At 33.4% G+C, this 22,241-nt stretch overlaps 1 protein-coding gene across 1 annotated transcript in view; it reads left to right on the top strand.

Annotated features, from left to right (window-relative positions):
- The window catches only part of LOC132727996 (uncharacterized), a 39,942-nt gene extending 20,615 nt beyond the window's left edge, over positions 1–19,327 (top strand). Inside the window, exons 5-8 of the mRNA XM_060713597.1 lie at positions 10,886–11,090; positions 12,184–12,291; positions 14,603–14,707; positions 15,894–19,327. Coding sequence (XP_060569580.1) covers positions 10,886–11,090; positions 12,184–12,291; positions 14,603–14,707; positions 15,894–16,211 — 736 coding nt within the window. The 3' untranslated portion in view covers positions 16,212–19,327. The remainder of the gene's footprint in view (positions 1–10,885; positions 11,091–12,183; positions 12,292–14,602; positions 14,708–15,893) is intronic.
- Positions 19,328–22,241: the final 2,914 nt, after the last annotated feature.

Here is a 22,241-nt window from a genome sequence, read left to right as displayed (position 1 = left end):
GAAGGAGATTGCTTTCGCTTACATGCTCAATCAGTCGGTAAATCTTCTACTTCTAAATTAATTGATGGATTGATGATCACCAATATTTGTTTGTAGCATTCTTTGGTGGTATTTTATCAGATTTGCTCATATTATTTTTAATGGACCGTTTAAGGGTCCGCTTTAGCTAAAAATAAAAAGAAAACCTTAATCGGATTATTCTATTGAACTAATGGATGGATGATATCCACACTTTTTCTGTTGCATTTTAGGTAGCATTTTATCAATTTTGCTCAATGACATACTTACTTGATTAACCCTCTTTTAGTGGCCGCTATAGCTTAAATAGAAAAAAAAATTGAAACATTTTTGTACTGAACTAATTGATGGATAATCACCAAAGTTTGTATGTAGCATTCTAAGATAGTCTGTTATCTAATTATTTAATTGGTTCTTGTAGGGGTATTTAGAGCTAAAAAAGCAAAACCCTTTTGACAGCTTCTGCTACTAAATTTATTGATGGATTATCATCAAACCTTGTCTGTAGCATTCTTGGGTAGTCTCAAATTTGCTCATATGAATTTGATTAGCCGCGTCTAAGGTCCGCTAAAGCTAGAAATAGATAAACCTTCCTTAAAATGTCTACTTTTACAGAACTTTTTTATGGATGAACACAAATCTTTGTCTGCAGCATTCTTAGGTAAGCTTTTATTAAGTTTGCTCATATTAATTTCATTGGCCTGTTTTAGGGGCCGCTAAAGCTAAAATGCTCCAGGCCATTACATTTCTTTATGAAATCTTAATGTCATAACATGTTTGCTTTTGAATAAATGAAAATGGTCCTTAGTATCTGAACAGTAAACACGTCTTTCATTTGACATGCTAGAAAAGACCTCACTAGACACTACTGCGCATTGGCAAAGTTCAATTGTATAGAAAAAATCTATTTCTGGTATATTACTTGTTAAAAAAGCTAGGTAAAAAATTTTCCACAGGAAATAAAATAAGGCCTTAAGAAAGATGTACCTTACTTACAAAGATGAGTTTGTATGCTAAACTTTTTGCTACCCGAAGTGTAAGCATATAATGGCCGTATTGTCCGTCCGTCCGTCTGTCCGTCTGGTTGTCTGTCCATACGCTTTTCTTGTCCGGGTCATAACTCTGTTACAACAAGAGATATTAACATGAATAGGTAAATTGTAGGTAAATATATCTCATTAGGTAAATATGCAGTGCACAAGAAATCCGTCTTGCCTTATTTTGCCCTTTAATACTTTGAACTTTGTACACAACATAACTCTCATGGATCTCATTGTGGTTAATGTGCAGTGTAAAAAGTCCGAAACACGAAACGAAAGAGTTATTGCCTTTTTTTTATTTTTATACTTGGCCGAGAGATAACCATGAATCTTTTATAGATAGCAACGAGATATTTGTAGGTAGATATATCTTATTAAGTACATGTGCAGTGCACAAAAACCGAAACACTTAATTGCCCAGTTTTAAAGTTATTGCATTTTGTTCATTTTAATACTTTTAACTTTGTCCGGGACATGACGCTGAAACTATAAGATATATCAACATGAAACTTTGTAGATAGATAGATCTCATTGAGTAAAGGTGCAATGTAAAATAATTAAAACTCTGCCTTACCAAATTTTGGAGTTATTGCCTTTTAAATATTGTTCGGGACATAACTCTTAAACAAGAAGAGATTTCAACTTTAAACTTTGTAGGTAGATATCTTATTTGGTAAAAGTGCAGTACAAAATACAATTACTCTGTCTTGCCTAATTTTGGAGAAATTGTCCTTAATTCATTTTAACACCGAACTTTGTCCGGGACATAACTCTGAAACTAGAAGTAATATCAACATAAAACTGAAAGAGATTTTATTATTTGTTTGTTTGTTTGTTTGTTTTATTTTACGCCTTTTTCCAACAGTATTTCAGTCATATAGGCGGGTAGTTTCCTAACCATCGTTCCTGGAGAGTTACACCAGTACTAGAATACTTTCCTCCGCGCTAAACTACCAAAGCATCTCCCGGGGATCGAACCCACGGAGGTTTTATTAGGTAAATGTGCAGTGCAAAAGAACCATAACTCTACCTTGCTTAACTTTGGAGATAATGCCCTTTGTCCATTTTACACGTTGAACTTCTGAACATATAATAGATATGAACAAGACACCTTGTAGGTAGATAGATCTTATTGAGTAGATGTGCAGTGCACAAGAACCGTAACTCTGCCTTGCCTTACTTTGGAGTTGTTGCCCTTTGTTCATATTTACCTTTTGAACTTTGTCCGGGACATAGCTCTGACACAATTAGAGATATGAACAAGAAACTTTGTAGGTAGATATATATATAATGAGCAGTGAAAAGAACTCTGTTGCCTACGTAAGGAATTATAGCCTGATTCAACCTGATTCAACCGGTTCTTCATTAAATTGAATTTTGTTAAGAATTGTGGTATTTTTTTCAACTTTTGTTCGATTGGATTCAAACTTACAGAAAGCACATCTTAATAAATGTTTGGACACACTGTTTTACCTGAGATTTCATGTGAATAATGAAATTTGGTATCAGTTGAGCTGTAATTGGAATTATTTAATTCATTTCACTTTTTTTTCCAGCTCACCTGAGCTAGCTCAGTGTGAGCTTCTAAGATCGTTAAACGTCCGTCGTCCATCTACATGTTTTTCTTTTACACTCTAGTGGTCATTTTTTTACCTCAATCATCATCAAATTTTGTCTAAATGCTTGTCTAGATAATTGCTCGGATGAGTTCGAACATGGATCATCTCAGATGAAAACTAGGTTACGTTAACTAAGAATAGAAAAATCTTGTTGAAACATAAAAGCTACTGTTTAGATCCAAATATCCAGGAAATTTCTAGGTCAAAAAGGGTCTCCTGGGGTCAAAATATAGGTCACACTGCAAAAATATGGACAAAAGTAATTGCTCGAATGAGTCCGAACATGGGTCATTTCGGATGAAAAACTAGGTCACAGAATCTAACAAGAGCACCGCTAGGCGGAGCATTATATGCCCGAAAGTGTTTTTTTAGTAAGGATGAAGCATTTGCAAGACATTACATAATTTAGATAAAGTATTTCCTCCTTCAAATAGCAAACCTTCTATAAAGTTTTAATATTGCGGGCCAAATGGAACTTAAGTTATACTCTGGAAACTGTTTTCAGTTTAAAGATAATAGTGACCTTGAACTTCGACTGTGTGACCCCAAAATCAATAGGAGTATTCTACCCAATATGGACAAGCATCCTATGAAGTTTCAATACTATGGGCAAAAAAGAAATTAAGTTATATTAGGTTATGTTCTGGAATCTGTTTTCAGTTTTAAAGATAAAGTGGCCTTGACCTTTGACCTTGTGATCCCAAAATCAATAGGGGTATTCTACCCAATATGGATAATCATCCTACAAAATTTGAACATTGTAGGCCAAATAGACCTTACGTTATGCTCCAGAAACTGTTTTCAGTTTTAAAGTAATAATGACCTTGACCTTTGACCCTTGGACCCCAAAATCAAGAGGGGTCTTCTACCTAATATGGACAATCATCATTTGAGGTTTGAATATAGTGGAACAAATAGACCTTAAGTTATGCTCCGGAAACTGTTTTCAGTTTTTTAGTAATAGTGGCCTTGGCCTGGTGACCCCATAATCAATAGGGGTCTTCTACCAAACATGGACAATCATCCTATGAAGTTTCAAGACTGTGGGCCAAATGATTCTAAATTTATGTTCCGGAAACTGTTTTCAGTTTAAAGGTAATAGTGACCTTGACCTTTGATCTTGTGACCACAACATCAATAGGGGTATTCTACCCAATATGGACAATCATCCTATGAAGTTTGGAAACATGGTTCCACATCATACAGAACCAAGGCAGCGCTTCTTTTTGCGCGGTTATACTGCATACATGTACTTTAAAATGTGTTTAACTGTGTTTTTTTGGGGGAGGGGGGCGGGGTATTGTTATTTTTTATTGTAGGATTGACAAGAAAAGGAAGATGTTGGTTATCGGTTGTGGTAAGCGGGGCAGTTGATTACCTAGGCCTGGAAGCAATCAGGACATCTATAGCTTTTTTTTTAAAGATTATTTCTTATTAAAATTCTATGCTTTCGTAGCAGTTGCATTTTATATCTGTTATTTCTGTTGACTCGGGAATGGCATAAAATTTGCTGATGTCAGTAATTGAACTTTTACACTCAAATTTGTTAATACAACACACAAGCAAGCCAAAAGTCATATTTCTAACATATTTCTTTTTTTACATTTGAATTTTAGTTACTTAACTAATTGACTTGGCACGTAACTTACTGTAACCCAATTTATATTCGCGAATACAAATTTTCGCGTTTTGCCGAGGTCGGACATATTCGCGAATATTAATTTCCGCGTTTTCTTGATTTCCGAAAAAAAATATTTGCGGATTGGAAAGTCCGATGGGGCCGTAAAATCCATTAGCCGACTATAAATCTTCAATAATTGAGGTCATTATTGGTGTCTTAAATGATATTAACAATACGCTAGCCTTATATTGTATTGGTAAGTGAATTGTGATCACGGAACGTGATTGACAATGGGCCTACTACTATTTCATAAACTGTATTAAAATGTGGATGTTTATTTTGATTGCTATATTGATAGAGAGTTCTTTTGATATTCATAACATTGTAGTAGTTTACTTAGTTTGTGTTTTATTGCTTTATGGCAATATTCATAACAATTCATTACTTCCTAACAAATGCCCGTAAAATTCGAATATATCCGGTCAAGTAGCTTTGCATGAACAACGTCTAAAATAAAAATTTCTCGCGAAATCGTGCGGACTTATTCGCGCAAACAAATATTCGCGCTTCGTGGCCAACCGCGAATAAAGCGAATATTAATTGGTCGCGAATATTCGTTGGGTTACAGTATACATGCTACTGAATTTAAGAAAGGTGGCAACTATGTGCTTGAGTTATCCTCCCTGTATTAATATACGACTATACCCCCAGCAGAGCTATTCAAAAAGTGTCTTCTTACGTTTGTTAGATATTGTGGCTGATTTGGTGCATTGCGTGTTGCGTTGTCGAAAGCAACAACGCAAGTGTAGCGTTATCGCCTTTTCGTCTTGTCGCTAGCGACACCACGACAATGCGCCAAACGGCGCGTTGTCGCGCTCTTGTCTTGTCATTCTGTCTCTAGCGAAGCATGCCAAACGGCTCGTTGTCGCGATGTCGCCCTGAAGCTTGACTTTAAAGGCAATCTTTCGATTTGAACCGAGCGACAATGTGACATCGCGACAACACGCCGAACGACAACGCGCTGTTTGACGTTCGTCGTTAGCGACAATGAATTGCACCGTGTGCGTGTAATAAGTTGAAAGGGTATATATGTGGGCCCCAGTCTCACTAAGTGTTTCCAGTAAAACATTAAAACATAAAACAAAATTCAGTCAAATACTTACCGACAACAGCGAACGGCCACATTTAATCAACCGCTTCTGCGACGAATACTCCACCGCCTCTGCGATGGACCCAACGCTTCTGCGAAAGCTATGGCCAGTGTGTAGTCAATCTTAACAGGCGACATTTTAAATGCCTCAAACAGGACACTATAGCAACCGATGAAAGTAGTGCGCATCTTCTGAAAAAAAAACAGTTTATCGAGAAATTGGATGGAAGAAAGTAACTGTTGATTTTAGCATTGAAAAAAACTTACAGTTGTTTGTGGGAAGATGGTACAATACTTTTTTAATGTTTTGTATATCGCCTGACATTCTCGTGACATTTACTGTACCCACCGCCCGACACACACAAAAAAATCAACTGCATAAACGGCTGAACATTGCGTTAAGGTAAGCATGTGAATAAGGAAACTTACTTTTGGGATCCAAAACGTAATCCATATAACACTGACGCAAAACAGGTTAGAGACGATTTCAATGTTGACTGACATAATCGATTTAAGTAAATTTGACATTCTGTTAATTGATGGCAGCCATTTTAACATTGTTTATCATGAATGAAAGTGAATTGTGTCTGATTGAAATAAGTATACGTAAGTTCCGTGCAAATACAATTTTCCTTCACCTTTCACTGCCCAAAGCTTAAAGGCCATGCACATATTTTCTATCGTTTTATATTTTCAACTTGAACATACATAGATCTATTCATAATTAAATCGGTTTATTAATTTATCGGTTCTTTGCAATTAAACGTCGTATAAGTCAGCTACAGTTAATTGTATTTTCTTCAAAATTGTCTTCTTATGTCTGTAGGAAGGCACTTTTGAAGGAAAACTCGTACTGTATCAATAACATTCCTGTGTCGGCATGCTTGTATTTTCCCTAAGGCCTGTAGTTCCAGTTATTGATAGACTATTACAAAACTTATATATAACTTAAAGCACAACAATGTAAGTTTTTTGCTTAAGAAACATGGGATGGTCGCTGGCGGGGTATGGGCTCACATCGACAGGCGATGCCTGAATTCCAAGTCGGACGTTTCAGTCTAGAAGTCACGGGTTCGATTTCTTACTCTTCTAATGTATTTACTCAAATTCTTTAGTTTATACAATATTTTATTTATAAACATACCATTTACATGATAATTGACAAATATTAAATTGCACGGATTGGGTAGGAAGCTTGAAAAGTTTTTTTAGAAACTCCCCCCGTAAGCACTATCTCAAATAGTATGTATAAAATGGTAACAATTATATAATTATGCATATTTGTGTTACATATACATAACATTTTCACTATAAACTTGCTTTTTTACATGTACAAGAAAGTTAGCAATTTTTACTCTGATTGTCTTCACCGAACTGATTTTAATAATAAAGTATAGACTCAAATTATTTCGCATATGACCTTGGTCCCATGTGTTTACGCCGGGCACACAAAAGAACCAGGTTTGCTTCTAGAACTGAATAGTATTTATGCATTTTCCTCCGGTTTATAAATAATAAAATATACATGTACAGGCCTCGCCCAGATGGGCATCAATTAATAAATACAAATAAGATTATTCACCATTAGACTAATCAGCATGATGCGGTGCAAGTCTAGCACTAATGTATACGGTGCCACAATTTTTGGTGCGGACCGATAATACGGTACCAAAAACTCGGTCAGATGTGACACTTTTTCTGACTTGTTTAAGAACGCAACAGCTTTAGTTTGTGTGCAATATTATGTGTATAGATATCTTTAATGCTTACAGTTATATCAAATAAATATTTTGATTGACAACATAATTTTCTCATTTTAAAAGTTTTCCAAATGATCATTTTCCCCAAGCCAGCTCTAGCTGTTCTCATAAAAACAAAGAAATCGTACAAGTCTTTGATAAAAACTATGTGAAAACATTAGCTTCAATGATCATAATATTCCGTAGACACAATTTTATGGATACACTTACTTCAAAAGTGTGACTTTCAGGTCGTTTTCCAACAGGCATGTTGTGTTTCATTGGTTATTTTGTCTAAAATGATACAGTACTGCACACAGGATGATAAATTATCGACGGTACGCGAAAAAAAATGATGCGTATACCTTTGACAGCGTGAATATGGACAATCATCCTATGAAGTTTGAAAACTGTGGGCCAAATGGAACTTAAGATATGTTCCGGAAACTGTTTTCAGTTTTTAGGTAATAGTGACATTCACCTTTGACTTTGTGAGCCGCAAATCAATAGGGGTCTTCTACCCAAAATGGACAATCATCCTATGAAGTTTGAATATTGTAAGCCACATGGAAGTTAAGTTATGCTCCGGAAACTGCTTTCAGTTTTAAAGTAATAATGACCTTTGACCTTGTGACCCCAAAATCAATAGGGGTTTTCTACAATCATCTTATGAAGATTGAATATTGTGGGCAAAATGGAACTGAAGTTATGCTCCGGAAACCAAATTGCTAATAGACGGACGGACGTGCCACTTAAATGGACTAAAGGGTCACTTCTTTTGTTATTTTCTTTTGTTTAATAGAGGGCCATGGCCCCTTTTTCTATTGTTACGGAATGAACTCTATTGTTCTCTTTTGTTCTGCTTACTGTTAGATGCCCCCCCCAACACTATTTGGTTGCTCGGACAGACGGACGGACGGACGTTCCAACATTTTGGGTTTAGGGGCTATTTTCTTTGTTATTTTCTTTGTTTTCTTAAGGGCTACTAGCCCATAAACCCTTTGATCACGGAATGAACCTATTGTTCTCTTTTGTTCTCTTTACTGTTATATAGCCCCTAAACCCAAAATGTTTGCTCGGACAGACAGACAGACGGACGGACGCCAGGGGGTATAACATAATATGCCCGAAATTCTTTCGGGCATAAAAAATAGAAAAATATTGTTAACTCTCAAGTTGCTATTGTTTTGATCAAAATATCCTGGAAATTGGTCTGAAGAAATTTTTGTATTATTTTTAGATCAAGTTTGAATATGGGTTACCTGGGATTAAAACTGCCCAAACATGGAAAAACCTTGTTAACACTCTATTGGTCACATGTTTGACTCAATTAACATCAAACTTGGTCAGAAGTCTTGTCTAACTAATTGCTCGGACGGATTTGAACATGGGTCATCTCGGATAAAAAAACCAGGTCACAGGAGCTAAAAAAGAAAAATCTTGTTAACACTCTAGTGGCTCCTGTTTTGATCCAAATATCCTGGAAATTGGTCTGAAAGTGTGCTTTGATGATTCAAATAAATATTGGTCACCTGGGGTAAAGAAACTAGGTCACACTGCCCAAGTAATGAAAAACCTTGGTAACACTAGTGGTCATATTTTTGGCTCAATTGTCATCAAACTTGGTCATGATGCTTGTCTCAGTAATAAATCGGATGGTTCAGGTGAGCGATCAAGGGCCATCTAAGCCCTCTTGTTTAATGTACAGACTAGATGTATAATTTCTTATGCGAATTGAAGATATCAACTGTTAGGAATATGTTCAAATGATTATGCTGCATTATGTAAATATTATGTCATATTTTGTATCATTTGTAATTTATTTAAATCAATATCTAGTATATATCTACTAATGATCAAGGGTAATAATCTTGATAAATCTTTAAAGTTCCCTTATTAACTGGGACAGAGACATCGTTATTGATAAGCTAAATAAAGGATGGAAAGAGGATTTTTGTTCTGTTTTATTATTTACAATATAACAATATTTAGCTTGAATAATATTGCATTTCATGTAAATAATATTGAGTTTTGAACACATTCTAACGGATTGGTTGTTGAGATTTGCAGCCCCTTTGTGTCAAGAATAGGGATGCAGAACCTGTAATTAACACAGTTATAATAAAAACTTTAAAAGAAAGGAACATCTGGGGGAAATTCAGGAAAATATGTTTTAATATTTTGGCATTTTGTTACTAAATTGAATTAAATTATTTTCTTTCATATCTTTTGGCATTCTTTATCTATAGCATAAATTAAAAAGCTTAAATTTATAAATCATGAGATCAGATCATTGGTAACAGGGACTTTGTCAATGTTTATGTAAATGATAGGTGATTGTCTCATTTGTAGTGTCTGTTGTATTATAAACACTCAAAATTTAAGTTTAACGTTAATAACCTTGAACTTTTCTCATTGATATAGAGATGGCTAAAATTATTTTTTTTATCTTATTTTACTTTATAATCTTTAGTAACCTAGCATTTTACATTACGGAACATAACTTAAGTTTAAGTGAACTCATGTCATTTTTAACGGTTTTTCTTGCTTGTTTTAAGGTAATTTGTCTTTATTTTTATTCTTTATGCAATTTCAGTATCAGTTTCAATATTTTCTATTCAGAATCACATTTTGCAAACCTGGTAATAATTTTGCATTGTTTCATACAATATCACTTTTAAACCAGTAAAAAGGTAGGTTTATTAGGATAATTATCTTGTTCACTGAATACATTTCACCAAAACAACATTTTGCGGTTTTCCTCTATGTAGTGAAAAAGACAATTTTTCCCATTTTCTATTAGAAAGTAACTTAAAGAAAATTCTACCTGAAACATTAACTTTCTGGTCGAGTTGACTTGTATACCTTTGTTGTCTTAAATATTAATTTACCCGTGGTGTCACCCTTACAAACAGTGTACATGTAAATACTCTAATCTAAATACTGAAATTATGTCATTATCGGATTTTAAGATTAGTATAAAAGATGGCTATTCCAAAAGACATAATTGGCAAATTTTACCACAAATTAATGGATGAATGATCACCAAAGATTTTTTTTATCAAGTTTGCTCAAATTAAATTGATTTGCCGCCCTATTTAAGGGGCCCATTGAGCTGAAAATGGAAAAAATCAAGTAGCGTGAGTCGATATGCTTTACTTACCAGATGACCAGTTACAATGAACCTGGGACATTTGTGAAAGGTTCCTATCATTTTAACTGTGAATTAAAAAAACAACACTCAGTGTCGGGAAACTTTATAACTAGAAAAGTAAGTTGAAGTTGAGCTGGACTTGTCTTTTTACTTATTAAGTTTATTTGAAAAAATTATTTCTAAAATCAGTGAAAAAAAGTTGTTTCATGTGAACGTTTCAGGGCCATCATGATCCTTTGTCTTGAACGTTTCTTTACTATTAAGTTCTATCTATGATGATTTTGCCTTTAGATATAAGAAGTTGAGACTGGCCCCTGCTTGTTGTTGCTTTTGATATTTTGTTTTATTATTCAACTGTTTCTTGAGCATGTCTGAAATTATTCAAAGAAATAATTTCATAAACATGTAGCTATGGGTTAATTTGGTTACAATTCCAGGAAGGTGCAAGAAAAGAATAAAATACCTTTATATGTAGATCAGTAAATACTTATTATAACATGAATGTATTTTAGTAACATTGGTGTTCTTTTCTTTTTGTTCTCAGGTTTAGTAAGCTAACTGGTAATAAATCACAGGAGAAGAATGCTGATATAGCAGATCTCAGTGATCTTAACAGAGCTATGAAGCTGTCAGAAAAATTTGGTCAGTTATTCGATGATGAGTGGACTAATGCCTTTGAAAATTTGACGGATAAGAAGCCAGCCTTACCTGTTAAAGAGGCCATAAATGTTCTACTACGCCTTCTTCAAGTAATGCATACTATTTTTTGTATAAACATTTTTCTATCAAGTACTCTTATCATTAATGTTGCAAAAAACACTAGTCAGTGTATGTTGAATGTTTTTTTTTTATAATAATCCCTATAATATTTTTTCAGCCGGTCTGTTTTAAAGAAAAATGGAGCTATTATGATATTGTTGATTTTGTCATTATCAGCGTCATCGTCATACGAAAGACTTTGAGTTTACCCATTATTCAAACATTGTACTTATATCAACATGAAACATAAAGTACTATACTTGTATATCATGACAAAGTGCAGATTTTAAACAATAGGCACAATTTCTTAAGCAATATATTTAGAGTTATTCAAGCTGCTCAGCGTCCCTAAAATTCCTTAAAAATCCTTAAAAACGGGAAATTCAAAAGGGAAAGCCTAAAACTGTCCGTTCTTTATATCAAATTACATTTTTTATCTTGTTATAAAAAAACTTATTACTTTGAAAATGTTTTCCTTTTTATGTTTAATGTAGTTTTTCAGGTCTTATTATTTAGAGTAGGCAGTTAAAGGCAGTTGACCAGTGAATCCATTTATTCAGGTTGTTGTTGGTTGAAACTGGATGACAAAGATGTAACTTCTTCAGGACGCAGCCTACAACACCTGATGACTATGGAACACTGGTAGACTCCCTTGCTATATCTAAACTGCATTATTTGTAAGTTACTTGTGTGTCAAATATGCAAAGGTAAGCACATATCGTGGTCTTTTGGGGCCAGAGATTAGTTATAATATCAAAAAATTTAAGCCCTAAAATTTATTTTATGTACCCTAAAATGTATAATTTTAACCCCTTACATTTCTTTAGCATTGCCCTAAAATGTGCCCTTTTTAACAGCAGGTGCCAATCCGCCTGAGTTATTCCCTTTTTGCATGTTTTACAGATAAGTGTCCACACCACATGTATTGCTCTTGATCCAGATTTACTCCTTTTTGGTCAAAATGATAAAGTCAAAAGTAGTGATTTGATATATTTATTAAGAACAGCTTCTAACAGCATATTAGTTACCTTTAACTTTGCATTTTCTAGGCATGTGTCTTGCATGTCACTCTCTGGTTTTCAGGAATGTTGGAAGTTTTGCTATAACATGATGGCAACGCAAATGGACAGTTTACAAAGTGTGTTTCTACACCCCGCTCAGAACCTGGCTAATCTTGACCAAAAGAAAACTGTAGGTGTTTTTAAAAACTTATTTTAAAACTTATTATTATAAGTTATATCGCTACATATAACTCAATTAAAGGACAGTTTCCATTTATGTGTATTATGTGTAAATGAATTCAAAACACAGAAATATGGAAATACTCATAGTAATCTAAACCAATAAATTCTATAATTGTTATTGTTTGAGCTAATTCATGGATAACAATGGTAAATGCACCTTACCACAAGCTTAAGCAAACTTTAAAATTAAAATATGGAAATAACAGGCATACCTGAGCAAAAATAACTCAGAGATGAGCTTTTGTGATTGCAATTTGTATTTCATCACTTGCAAAACAAATCTCTTCCTAAACCACCTACGGAATTTGACCATTTTATTGGAATGATCCTTAGGTTGTCCTTCATAAAAGTTATACAAATATTCCACCCAAATGCATAATAAGATTACAGAAGCTTAAAGAGACTTTATAAATGAAATCTTTAAAAGTCGTCTCAAAAACTACAATGCCCAGACCTAAGATAGTTGAAAGAAGCATCATTTTATGGTCCTTTGAAATAGTTATGTAAAACATGTCTCTTGGGTCAAAAATGACCCTGCCCTTGGGTCACCTAGTTTACAAAGAAATGATATTAAATTGTCTTAACAATCTTCTTGTCTAAAAGTACAATGCCAAAAACTTAGAAACATAGAATGTAAAATCAGCTAGAATCATGCTCCATAACTCTGCCTTGATTTAGTTTTGAGTAATTGCACTTTTGTTTATTTTTACACTTTGAACTTTGTCCGGGACATAACTCAAAAACCACTAGGGGTATTTACAATAAAATTTGTAGGTAGATAGATCTCATTTAGAAGAAGTGCAATGCAAATGAACCATAATGCTTTGCATAATTTGGAGTTATTGTTCTTTGTTATTTTACACTTTGAACATTGTCCAGGACATAACCAGAAGGTGTATTAACAAGAAATTTGTAGGAAGATCGATCTCATTCAGAAGAAGTGCAGTGCAAAAGAACCATAACTCTGCCTTACCTTATTTTAGGTTATTGGCCTTCGTTCATTTTCGTACTTTGCAAATGTCCTAGACATAACTTGAAAACTATGAAAGATGTAGTATACTGAATTGATGTGTAGTTCGAAAGAACAGTAATCTATCCTACCTAATTTTTAATTTATTGCCCTTAGATATTTTTACACTTTGTACTTTGTTAGGGCCATAACTGTAAAACCTAAAGGAGTATTTACAAGACTCTTTGTAGGTTGATAGATTTCATTGAGTATAACTGCATTGCAAAGAAGCGTAATTATGCCTTACCATATTTTGGAGTTATTGCCCTTTGTACATTAAATTTTGTTTGGGACATGACTGTAAAACCACAAGGGGTATTAGCAATAAACTTTGTAAGTAGATAGATCATATTAAGTAGAAGTACAGTGCGAAAAAACATATTTCTGCCTTCCCTAATCTTCGAGTTATTGACCTTTGTTCATTTTTACACTTTGAACTTTGTTCTGGACATAACCTGAGGTTATTAAAGGTATCATCTAAAACCTTGTAGGTAGATAGAACGCATTGAGTAGAAGTGCAGAAAAACCGTAACCCTCTAATTTTGTGTTATTGCCTTTTGCTCATTTTAACACTTTGAATTGTGTCCAGGAGAGAACTATGAAAGGTAACAACATAAAAGTATGTAGGTAGATACATGTGTGTAGATCTGTCTTTAAAATGTTTTTGTTGAAAGAACAATGCTAAGAGTTTAGATAATTTACATGAAGCATCACATTTTTGTCCTCTGCAAAAGACCCATCCAGTTTATACAGATTGGAAAGGAAAATTGGAAAATGATGTTAATCTTCGTTTGTGAAATTGCAGATGCTCGGCATGTAGCATTGCCTAATATAACTACAAAACTAACATAAGTCAAGCTACGTTTGTCAAAAATGGCCCGCCCTTGGGCTCACTTTCATTACATATTTTTTTTTATAATTGGTATGTCCCCCTGTCCATCCGAAATTTGCGGCCATAAGTTGATAGAAATAAAGATAATTTTGTATAAATATGAAACATATTTTGGCAACGTGACATGTGCAAGATCGAGGTCTGATGCTCAAAGCTAATGGTCACACTCTGACTTTTAAAAATGTATAGATGTTCTTGTTTGGTAAACAATTTTGATGGATGGATTTAAAAACATTATGCATGAATTTGTGAGACATCATGATGAAGTGTTGCGCATAGAGGTCAGGTCTCCATTTTAAAGTCATTGCCACGTTCTAAAAGGATGATTGTGAACTCAGTTCTTAAAATGTTTTACAGGGACTGACTGAGAGACCCATAATTACATCAAAGGACCAGCTATCACTTAAAGATTTACGTAATCGGGTTGGAGTATCACCATCTGTCATAGAGGAAGTTAAACAGGTAATGTCAACATTAAATGAACATGGCAGACTCGTTGTTGTGAAATTGAAGTTTAACTACATTTATCAATCACATGAATTATGTCTCCAAAAAGATACTTTTTTGCCTTCGCCTACGCGTCCTTCTGCATTCAGCTGATCCTGCTTTCACAGAAAGATAGTTAAATTGATAAATAGAAAACTCTTGTCTGGATTTTAAAGGTCAAACTGCCAGCGGAATTTTAATGAAAGTTCATAGGAAAGATCAGTACTATCCCTACATGTGCATATCGCCAGGATATTCCACTCAGCAGCACAAAATGGCTGCTAGAGCTTTCAGTAGAAAAATGTTGCCTTCCCTTTCACAGGTCAAACTGCTGGTGGGATTTCAATGTTACTTCACAGAAGTGATCAGTACCACTCCTAGTTGTGCATATCGCTGGCACGTTCCTCTCAGCTGCACAAAAAAGGTCGCCAGAGTTAAAAATAGAAAAGCCTTGTCCGGCTTTCACAGGTTGAGCCGCCGTTAATTTTCAATGAAACTATACAGGTGTGATCAGTACCATCCCTATATGTGCTTATGGCTGGAACGTTCTGCTTCACTGCACAGAAAGGCCACCAGAGCTATAATTGAAAAATGTTGTCAAGCTTTCACTGGTCAAACTGCTGGTGTGATTTAAATTAAACTTCCCAGGAGTGATCAGTAACATCCGTAATTGTGCATATCGCCGGCATGTTCCGTTTGAGGCACAACATGGCCGTCAGAGCTATCAATAGAAAAATCTTGCCCGGCTTTCAAAGGTCAAACTGCTAGCGGGAATTTGACCAAAATTCACAGGAGTGATCAGTACCATACATTGTTTTTGGGACATATGTTTTGTGACAACAAACCCTTCTAGTTAATGTATTGTTTTTCAGTATTCATTTTGATGAGTTTTATAGGTGGCTGATAAACTTACAAATGTCACTGTGTTTTCACTAAGATAGATGTAAGATGATAGACTGTTATATAATGTACATTTGGCATGCCCTATTGTGGACATTGAGCCAGTTTTTTTTAACCAAGTTTAAATTAACTCTAGAGTAAAAAATCACGTAGTCACTTTTCTCTGCTACAGAAAGTTTGTTTTCTTTTAACTGGATTTTTTAACAAAAAATATTTGAATGAGAAGATTGCTTAAATATTTTTAAAATTTATTTCATTGTAGGCATTGCTTGCAGACTCTAAGACATGGGATAAAAGGGACAAAAGGGAATTTGATAAGAAGCACGTAGAAGCGTGTACACCTTATTTACAGAAATGTGCTGAGATTTGCTGGCTTATGGCCCTGCATGACCCTCCTTTGTTGATGAAAATGGATGTCAAACAAGGCGAGAAGTTTGATGCAAATATGTATACAGTGTACAGTCAATCTGGACAAACAATAGATTTTTTGGTATGGCCTCCACTTTATAATAGTAGTGATGGTGGACTTCTGTCTAAAGGTGTAGCTGAACCATTAAGAGTTGTAGGCAAGAAGAAATGAAAAGCTTGTGACTTGCTAGCTTATGTAGTTTATGTTGGTTCTGAAAGATAAGCCTTTAGGGATAAAAGTATGTCTTATGATATCTAAATATATATTTTTTCTTTGCATTTTTGCAGAATTACTTAAATTTTGGTTTCAATTTTGTTTAAAACCACGGCCATAATACAAGTAAAAATCTATAATACCCCCACATATTTTGGAGGAGACTATACTGGAATCACTTTGCCATGCAAGTTCGCCGGTCAGTCTGTGGTGCACGCTTGTGCCAGAAATAATGCATGGACAACCACCTGTGGTCTTCTTCTACCAGTAAAGCTGAATTGTTGCCTTAGAAGCTATACAGTGTTGGTGAGACAGTAAACCTACGTGTGCCCCCCAAAGGAAATGAAATGAAATAAGAATGAAGAAATAAATACATGACATTAATAAGTCAATTCATTTTGGAGAAGGAACACCAGGTATAACAACACTGAGGTGATTTTTCTCAGATGTCCTTCGTGTTTTATGAAAGAAAGGCACAGGCAGGCACCTTCGTACAACAACGTCCTTCTGTCTGAAGGAGTCCTTTCACTGAAAAAGCTGGAAAGCTAATGAGCGACCCTTAATGTTTCTTTGTACCTTATAATAAGAGAATTCTCCACTTTTAATGAAATGACTGTCTTCTTATGTTAAACAGAATATTAATGAGAGAATGAAGTCAATATTTTTTCAACTCGAACTGTGTTTGTGGTCAATGATGTCTTAAGTTTGTTTTGAAAACAATATTGTCCATTTTTTTAGATTGTAAGTGCTGTTTGCAAAGCAAAATTACTTCCTTTGTACACTACGGTATACGTTACAATTAGATACATTTTCATGCTTTGCAAACAGCACTTACAATCCATGTAAATTACACATTAAAAATGTCAAAATATGCAAAAATACTAACTGCATTAGTCACGTGATAAATTATGTAAAACGAGTAATTTATCACACTTGACTCTTAAATTGTTTTTACTTTTTTAGTACATTTTTTCTCAAGTTGTTTGATCTTTTTTTAACTGTTTTTCTCGATTAATCAAGGCATGCAGCTTTAAAGGAAAGAGCAATTTATTTGTTTGATGCATTCGGTTACATTAATTCTTGTTTGCCTCTCCTCACAACGATTCATGAAATAAGCATTCATAATTATTCATTAAGACACATAATTGGAGTTAAAAAAATTGTTATGGATGGCATGGTTTGGTTTATAACAGCAGGGACATGTACACGTATGGTAAAATAAACTTAATAAATTTATTATTGTTAGACAATAAATAAAAACATCATATTTTAACAAATACCTATTTGTTTGTTTGATGCACTGTAAATGTCCAAATGATAATGTGCTAAGAAAATAATGATATCCGATTTACTTTCTGTTCTTTTCCCAGATGGTTACTTTCATAACTTTTTGTAATCAATGTTTTAAAAGTTTGATTTTTTGTCTTCTTTTATTTATGTGTTCCATCATGGTAACACTTTATATACATACAGTCTGTAATAGTGAATTGAATGATGTAGTCTCTAATTAAAGATACTTATCTATAAAAAATGTTTATTATGATATTCGATCAATTAACCCTAGTAAGGAGATAAAATCGTTTTAACCTTGCAAGGTACTTCTGTTATTGAAATTTTGTTTTTGATTAAAAACATGTTAGTCTTTTAAGCTCACCTGTCACAAAGTGACATGGTGAGCTTTTGTGATCGCTTTTCGTCTGTCCGTCCGTAAACTTTTACTTTAAACGACGTCATCCTATAAACTGCTAAACCAATTTCATTCAAACTTCACAGGAATGTTTTTTTTGGTAGTCAAATTCAAAAATGTTCAAAGAATTTAATTCCAAGCAGAACTCTGGTTGCCATGGCAACCGAAAGAAAAAACGTAATATCTTCTTTTAGAAAACCATAAGAGCTAGAGCTTAAATATTTGGCATGAAACATCATCTAGTCAGTGTCTACCAATATTTATCAAATAAATGCCATTGGGTCAAAATTGACCCCGCCCCGGGGGTCATTGATGTTCCTTATTTGTACATAGTAAAAACTTTAAAAATCTTATTTAAAAAAAACACAAATACTAGTAACTAGGGCTTAGATATAAAGCATGAAACATCTTCTAGTGGGTGTATACCAAGTTTGTTCAAATAAAAGCCATAGGGTAAAAATTGGCCTCGCCGCAGGGGGTCTTTGTTTTTCCCTTTATGTATATAGTATAACTTAAACAATCTTCTTTTAAAAACCCAAAAGTGATAGATCTAAAATATACAGCATGAAACATCTTCTAACAGGTGTCTTCCAAGCTTGTTCATGTAAGGGCCCTTGGGTAAAATTTGCCCCGTCCCAGGGGTCTTTGATTTTCCTTATATGTGTATAGTAAAAACTTAAAAAATATTCTTATAAAAAATCCATAGTGCTAGAGTTTAGATGCTAAGCATGAAATATCTTCTAGTGTGTGCCTACCAAGTATCTTTAAATAAAAGCCCTGGGGTCAAAATTGACCCCACCCAGGGGGGTATTATTTTTCCCTATATGTATTTAGTAAAAAATTAAAGAAACCTTCTCATAAAAACCCCAAAGAGCTAGAGCTTAGATATAAATCATGAAACATAGTTGTCAACCAAGTTTGTTCAAATAAACCCCTGGTTTAAAAATGGCCTTGGCCTAGGGGCCTATATACAGGTGAGCGATTTCAGGGCCATGATGGCCCACTTGTTTCATGTGTTTCTGTAGTACATGTTTATGTTCATTAAAAGCGGTATTGACCACATTGTCAAATTATATATCTGTGCTTGATAAAAAAGTTTCATATCTTGTTTCAACATTGTTGAAAACACTATGAATAGAAAATAAACACTTTCAAAGGGACATTATATTGGAACACTTTTACTTTTAAATAAGTTACTTTGTTTTTATAATTGATGTGAGGAATACACATGGAATACAATGCTATTTAATAATATTTATTAAATAGAAATTCTTTGTTTTTTCTTAAATGTAGTGATAACCTATGTACATTTGTATCACAAAATCGTCAATGGTTACACAGAATACAATTTATGTTTTCATTTTGTATAATAAATATGCTGAAATAACATGTGTTTGGTTCTTTCCATTTAGAAATCATTATAATTTTCTAACCCATTCTTAAATCGGCTATTGCGAAGAAATTTTTTGACTTATTGCTACATTGTACAGTCAGGCTTCGTGACTGTCCAGAAATGGATTGTCTTTATACTTAGACACAGCAACCCTATGTATAGATATACCAACCCTAATTTGTCATGAAATGATCTTGACCTTCAAGGTCAAATGTTTGACTTTTGCTTGATTTTTGAGATAGTTGGCTGTAACTTTGATAGTTTTGATTAAATGGATTGTCTACATGTTTGGACACACCATTCAAGTAAACTTGATTTATTATTATCTTCAATCATCAATGACCTGACCTTGGACGCAAAATCAATGATTTTGTTTTGATGTTTACAATATTTGGCAGTTACTATGTATATATGAATGGATTGTCTTCATATTTTACGACAACGAATTTAAGGACATATAAGGATATATAAACAATAAATAAGTGCAAAGTGTTATATAAAATGTGTCTTAACGATATATAGATATAAGTTTTTGTATGAGGATATACTTTGGTAACTATAATTTCTATAAAAAACGTTTCTGAACTACTAAAAAATATTGGTACATTATGTCTCTATAAATAGCCAAATTCATCATGTCGCAAAAACGAGCTAGCTGCTATATCGTTTCGCACAGAGATAGCGCATTATTGAACTGAGGTAACTGAAAAATCATTCTGCACGAAAAAGTCATGAAATATTTCCTATTGCTAAATGGGAACCAGGCAGATATTTGAAAACCACAGTGTCTAACCGTTCAATATTGAATATATAGAAATTGATTAAAATGTCAAATATTAAAGAAAAAAATTACTCTTGTTCTGATGAAAATGATGAAATGAACGATGAGAAAAAAAGGAAAAGAAACGCATGTAGTAGTGTAAGTAGCACATTAGATACTAGTACAGGTATGTGTACAATAGGAGAAAAACAGAAAAAGAAGAAAAAGAAGAAAGGTAAACAAGATATTGAGGATGACACATTAATACAAGAAACTGATACACAACAACTAAACAAAATTAACAAACAGTTAAAAGAGATAAACTTGAAGCTTTCAAAAGTGTACACAAAAGATGATGGTAGTTTAAGAGATATGATAAAAAACATGTTCAGTCAACTGAAAGAAGAAATGCTATCATCTGTTAGTAAAAGAATCGACATTCTTGAAGGAAAATTATTTGAAAAGGAAACTGAAAATGAAGTTTTAAAACTAGAGGTTAAAGAGCTTGAAAAAGCACTAGAAAACCAAAAAAACGAAAATGAAAAACTAGTCGTAGCAATTCTCCAAAAATATTTTATATAAGATCCGGAAAAATGTACAGATATTTTCTTTCGCCTTGAAGAAAGATTTTTTTTGTGCTTAATGTGTAAATACTTAATATCTGTACACATGCATATATATATGTGTGGGTGTATGTGAGTGCGTGTGTGTCTGTGTGTGTGCGTGCGTGAGTAAATACATGCTTTTGATGTTTTGTTTGATAATGTTTTGCGACATGATGGATTTTTTACATGTAAACTCAACAATATGTTTTTGTCTCTTAAGCTTTTTTATATAAGATCATCTACTGTTTTTGAACGTAAAGCTTCACATTGAATTGAAATGAGTATGAAAAATTTGTTACTTTTTAATGTAAGAGGTTTGGGAAATTATATGAAAAGGAAGCAGGTTTTTAATTGGCTTAATTTACAAAAATGTATGACATATGTCTTTTACAAGAAACGCATTTAAACACAAAACAATATCTTAAATGGACATCAGATTGGGATGGACGGGCTTATTTCATTGGAAATACTAATAATAGTGCCGGCGTATGCTTCTTAATTAACAGCAAATTCGATTGCAAAAACATAACATATACAGAAATAGTTTGTGGTAGATTAATAGCAATTGAGTTTGAACAGACAATGAACACATATATAGTAATAAATATTTATGGACCAAATAATGATGATATCTCAATTTTTGAACAGCTAGATAAATTTATTTTGAACATGAAGAGAAAAAAATTATAATAGGTGGTGATATCAACACTAGTTTTAGATACAGAAATAGACAAAAAGAATGGTAGAAAAAGATGGCCACAAAAAATGCAGACAAAAACTTAAGGACATAATTGAAAAATATAGCGTTTTTGATATTTGGAGAACTAAAAACCCACATAAACGTCAGTTCACATGGCATTCACATGACAAACCTGCTATATTCTGTAGACTTGATTTTTTTTTAATTTCAGAAAATCTTTTAAATAATGTTTGCCTATGTAAAATTGAAAATGGATATAAATCGGACCACTCTAGAGTTACACTATCAATGAACACGCATATTCATACAAAAGGAAAAGGTAACTTTAAAATTAATAACAGTTTACTACTTAAACATGAATACCAAAAACGTTATACGAAAAATTATTGATGAAACCGCTATGATAAATGCAGGTGCAAATCCAAATACAATGTGGGAAATAATGAAAGGAAAATATTAGAAAAACGAAAAACTATTAAGTTTGCAAGTAAAACCAACAAGATGATGAAAAAAAGGGAAAAAGAAATAAATTTAAAATTATTTAACTTAGAACAGACATTAAGTTCTTGTCCTTAAACAATGATATTGATAAAATAAAGTCAGAAATAGAAAAAAATAAAGAAGAGTTAAACGAAATCTACGAATAAGAAGATAAATGGAATAATATTAAGATCAAAAGCGTTAAATGTTGAATATAATGAGAAAAATAGTAAATTGTTTGCAAATTTAGAAAAAAGAAACTTTGAAAAAAGGTTATGATTCAAATAGAAGTTAGTGGCCGAATAATCTCAAAACAAAATGAAATAATAGAAGAGCAGAAACGCTTCTATAAAATTCTTTATA

This window comes from Ruditapes philippinarum, unplaced genomic scaffold, assembly GCF_026571515.1.
Source record: "Ruditapes philippinarum isolate M1 unplaced genomic scaffold, ASM2657151v2 ctg769_1_1_1_1, whole genome shotgun sequence".
Taxonomy (NCBI): Eukaryota; Metazoa; Mollusca; class Bivalvia; order Venerida; family Veneridae; genus Ruditapes; species Ruditapes philippinarum.
This window is presented reverse-complemented; position numbering and strand designations above follow the sequence as displayed.